This window comes from Borostomias antarcticus (assembly GCF_949987555.1).
Source record: "Borostomias antarcticus genome assembly, chromosome: 17".
NCBI classification, from domain to species: Eukaryota; Metazoa; Chordata; class Actinopteri; order Stomiiformes; family Stomiidae; genus Borostomias; species Borostomias antarcticus.
The window spans coordinates 12,198,532-12,203,531 of NC_140250.1; the positions used below are offsets into that span (position 1 = coordinate 12,198,532).

At 48.9% G+C, this 5,000-nt stretch overlaps 1 protein-coding gene across 1 annotated transcript in view; it reads left to right on the forward strand.

The window, feature by feature from the left end:
* The window catches only part of LOC311320154 (slit homolog 1 protein-like), a gene marked incomplete at its 3' end in the record, with an annotated part of 115,800 nt that overhangs the window by 90,721 nt on the left and 20,079 nt on the right, over nucleotides 1-5,000 (forward strand). The window contains exons 16-18 of the mRNA XM_084451843.1: nucleotides 4,280-4,424; nucleotides 4,524-4,598; nucleotides 4,898-5,000. The exon at nucleotides 4,898-5,000 is cut by the window's right edge and continues 41 nt beyond it. Coding sequence (XP_084307969.1) covers nucleotides 4,280-4,424; nucleotides 4,524-4,598; nucleotides 4,898-5,000 — 323 coding nt within the window. The remainder of the gene's footprint in view (nucleotides 1-4,279; nucleotides 4,425-4,523; nucleotides 4,599-4,897) is intronic.

Sequence of the window (5,000 nt, forward strand, 5' to 3'; positions counted from 1 at the left end):
GACATGTGAGGAGAGAGAGAGAGAGAGGGAGGGAGAGAGAGAGAGAGAGAGAGAGAGAGAGAGAGATTGGATAGAGAGAGGGACTTGGAGGGAGAGAGAGAGGAGAGAGTGTGTGTCTTCTCCAGCAGTGAAAGCTAAAGAAAATAAAAGCCACCAGAGAAGATTCTTATCAACGGAAGTATCCCGAGCTCATAACAAGATCACTTCCAAGAAAACAACTAAGAGAAGAAGGGGTGTGTGTGTGTGTGTGTGTGTGTGTGTGTGTGTGTGTGTGTGTGTGTGTGTGTGTGTGTGTGTGTGTGTGTGTGTGTGTGTGTGTGAGCGTGAGCGTGTGCGTGCGTGCGTGCGTGTGCCTGCATGTGTATGTTAGCGTGGTTGAGTGTGTGTACATATGTGTGTATTTGTGTGTGTGTGTGCGCGTGCGTATGTTTCCGTGTTTGTGTGTGTACATGTCTGTGTGTGTGCGTGTGCTTGTTTAAGATTCGGCTTTATCATTGGCTGGATGAACAAATGGAAATCCAGTTGACAGAGCCGTGGGAAGATCAAAGGAGAGGCTGATTAATTAGAAATCTGTCCTCTAATAATAATGATAGTAGACTTCACACACACACACACACACACACACTGGAGTTCCATATTTTAGTCTGTAAGTACAGTAATGAGACGCATAAAGTTGGTTTGAATTAAATCACTGTTGAACTCTGTCTCATTACCAAACTTCTGTCAGTAGCGAGTCAGAGCTGGGCCTCAGAGAGAAACATACACTCAGTGATCATCATGATGATGATGATAATCATCATCTCTACTTTCTTGGCTTCTCTGCGGCAGGAAAAGGCAGTGCATCACTTATGACAAGCAGGGGGTTAAACTGGGATCTGTTATGTGGGGGGGGCCCTGTGTTAACCGGGTTGGCAAAGGTGCACATGGGTGTGGGCAGTGGCAGCAGTGATGGAGGTCTTTAATACTGCTTCATAAATAGTAAATATCAAGCCTTTAATGATCTATCTTAGTTAAAAGTTATTCTTGATTAAATACAAGTCTAACACTTTGCTTCTCAACCCTATGCTGTGCTGTTACACCCTGCACTGCATCACTCTCTAGCTACTGCTGGGTTTGATGACTCAATCCTAGAATATATTAAAACACTTTACAGTTGATCAAACTCAGCCTCTGATTGATTAAGCCATGATCAGATTACCTAAATTTAATTTAACTAGCTAAATTAACTTCTACATTCCTTAAGCATCTGTAAGTGTTCTCCTTTTAACTCCACCCTGTCTCATTTCGGTTTTAGCTTTTAAAATAATATAACTTAAGAAATGAAAGGATCAAATCAAATCAAACTTTATTCGTATAGCGCATTTCATACACAGAGGCAACACAATGCCCTTTACAGAGAGGAAAGGAAATAATTTCTGCATTGCCTGAGTATGAGCAAAACAGAATCATTTAGCCATCTTGCTAACGGTAAACTATACCTAGGTATATATATATATATATATATATATATATATATATATATATATATTTAACATTGTAGGTCATATTGTATATCTAGCTGGCTAAGGGTAGCTAACTGGATAGCTTGCCAGCGATTCCTGGCAGACTAAAATCTCGGTGTTGTTAGAGAAAACATTGTTTAATCAGAAAAGCAGACAAACTCCAAGGTACTGTATACTCACTCATAAAATAATCAGAGGGCTCCCTACCCCATATCATGAGCGTATAGCACTTATAATCTGACATCTGACTGACAAGGGAAGCGAAGCCAAGTGCCCAGGCCAGTGAAAGTGATGACGTAGCATCATTTTAAACTTGAAAAAACACTAACTAAAATAAATTGTGATTTATTTGAATGGGGAACATGGAATGGCTGCATTCTTTTAACAATAAAGACCGAGAAAAAATTTAAAATTAAATGTCGATGACAGATTGATAGATGGCAGGATTGAGGTCCGGCTGAGGTCCAGCTGATGATGTTTGGGAACCTATGTGCCGGGGCTGAGTCCCGGATAGCCCCGGCCCAATTTAACCCCTGATGACAACCAGACTGTGTCTGTCTGTCTGTCTACACTGTCTGTCTGTCTACACTGTCTGTCTGTCTGTCTGTCTGTCTGTCTGTCTGTCTGTCTGTCTGTCTGTCTGTCTGTCTGTCTGTCTGTCTGTCTGTCTGTCTACACTGTCTGTCTGTCTGTCTGCACCGTCTCTGGACCTGAGAGAGGGAGAGAGGAGGGAGGGATGGAGAGAGAGGAGCTGAGGAGTGGAGGGAGGGAGGGATGGAGAGAGAGGAGGTGAGGGGAGAGGAGGGAGGGAGGCAGGCAGGGAGGGAGGGAGAGAGAGGAGACGGTGACGTGAGAAAAGTTTGATCTTGTTTCGGACTTCTTCTTAGAAAAGTTAGACTTTCAGTCCGTTCTGTGTGCTGTCCTCTGGCTCCGCTGAGGCCCCGCCCACACCTGTCCTCAAGCTCTGATAGGCTGAGAGGTGAACTCTGGCTCCGCTGAGGCCCCGCCCACGCCAGTCCTCAAGCTGTGATAGGCTGAGAGGTGTAAGGACCATAGAGTGCTGGCTCCATGGAACAGCGGACACACCACGGAACACTAACCAACAAAAGAACACTGCTGTTCTCTCAAAATGGGACACGCACACACACACACACACACACACACACACACACACACACACACACACACACACACACTCTAAGTGGTTCCCACTGCCTGGCTCTACATTATTAAGGAGTCATGATGTAACGGGCGACGCGTTCTTTGGCACGTAATGTCTATTCATGAACAGAGCAGGCCGAAGGGAACGGACCACAATTCCTCACTTCTGCCCCCCCAACCCAACCTCACAGAGTCCTCTATGTTGTGCTCCTACTCCTCCCTCTCCCTCCATCCCTCTCTCCATCCCTCCATCCCTCACCTCTCATCCCTCCTCCTCTTCTCCACCTGTCCTCTCTCTGTCCCTCCATCCCTCTCTCTATCCCTCCATCCCTCTCTCTATCCCTACATCCCTCTCTCTATCCCTCCATCCCTCTCTCTATCCTTCCATCCCTCTCTCTATCCTTCCATCCCTCTCTCTATCCCTCCATCCCTCTCTCTATCCCTCCATCCCTCTCTCTATCCCTCACCTCTCATCCCTCCTCCTCTTCTCCACCTGTCCTCTCTCTGTCCCCCCATCCCTCTCTCTATCCCTCCATCCCTCTCTCCATCCCTCTCTCCATCCCTCCCTCTACCCCTCCAGCCCTCTCGCATGCATCTCTCTCTCCCTTGGGCCCTTACCTCATGTCTCCCTCTCTCCCCTCCCTCTTTCCTCTCCCTTCTCTCCTCCCCCCTTTTCTCCTCTCCTCCGCGTGTTCTCTGCACACCGCCTCTCGTCATCTATCCTTCCCTCTCTCTCTCTCTCTCTCTCTCTCTCTCTCTCTCTCTCTCTCTCTCTCTCTCTCTCTCTCTCTCTCTCTCTCTCTCTCTCTCTTTCTATCTATCTCCTCTGTCTCTCTCTCTTCTTCCTTTCTCATTCTCTCTCTCTGTATCTCTCTCTTCTTCCTTTCTCATTCTCTCTCTCTCTGTATCTCTCTCTCTCTCTTTCCGGTCTGACAGACAGCTACACTCGTCTTTTAAAAACTGCCCTGTCTCCTCCTCCTGTCTCCTCCTCCTGGGTCCTCCTCCTGTCTCCTCCTCCTGGGTCCTCTGCATGACTGGACAACTGCCCTGTCTCCTCCTCCTAGGTCCTCTGCATGACTGGACAGCCCAGATCTTCCGTGGCATCCCGTCCCCCTCCACTCCCTCCCTCCCTCCCTCACTCTCTCTCTCTCTCTCTCTCTATTCTATCTCTCTCTCTCCATGTCTTTTCACACCACTGCTCCATGTTGCGACTACTTCACCTCCCTAAAATAGCTCTCCTCTTTCTCTCCCCCTCCCACCCTCCTCTCCCTCTCCTCCTCTCCTCCTCCATCCCTCCATCCCTCTCTTGAGTACTCGCTCCAGCCGAAGAAGTCACACAGGACCAGGGCTCCTTCCTGGTTCTCCTCTGCCCAGGTCTCAAAGACCTGGGAATGAATGTGTTCACGTGGTCAAAGGGATGAGTGTATCAGTCAAAGGGATGAGTGCGTCGGTCAAAGGGATGAGTGCGTCGGTCAAAGGGAAGAGTGTGTCGGTTAAAGGGAAGAGTGTGTCGGTTAAAGGGATGGAGACATATCAAGACCACCATCCCTTACAGACAGCCTCCTTACAGAGATCCTCCTCCTTACAGTGTGTGTGTGTGTGTGTGTGTTCCCCAGGCACAGAGGACACGCGCCTGAATAATGAGTGTAACAGCGATCCTGTGTGCCCTCCTAAGTGCCGCTGTGAGTCCAACGTGGTCGACTGCTCCAACCTGAAACTCACCAAGATCCCAGAACACATCCCTGCCTCCACCACCGAACTGTAAGACACACACACACACACGCACGCACACACACATACTGTACACACACGCATTGTGAATAAAGACTCCAGTGTTCACTTGAGCTGCTGTCTCCTCAGGCGTCTCAACAACAATGACATCACCACGCTGGAGGCCACAGGAGTGTTCAGGACTCTCTCCCAGCTCAAGAAGATGTGAGTTCTGCCCCCTCCCTCTGCACCCGGGCCCGGTCCACCGCACGCTGCTGGGTTCTCCCTCTGCAGCCGGGCCCGGTCCACCGCACGCTGCTGGGTTCTTCAGGGAACCGTGGTTTAAATCAAGCACAGCTGTGGCCTGACTGGACCTTAGAAAGTCTGTTCTGTTCTGTGTTGATGGGTCAGATCTGAGTGGTTACTATCGTGACACTGTGTGTCTTCAACAGCATAGAGCACAGAGAAGTGTGACAAAAATTCTGGTCTGTATAAAGTGTTTGACCCCCCCCCTCCCACCACAGTAACCTCAGCAACAATAAGATCACAGAGATTGAGGATGGAGCCTTCGAAGGGGCGGGGTCAGTCATCGAGCTGCACCTCACAGCCAATCAGGTCGACTCGGTC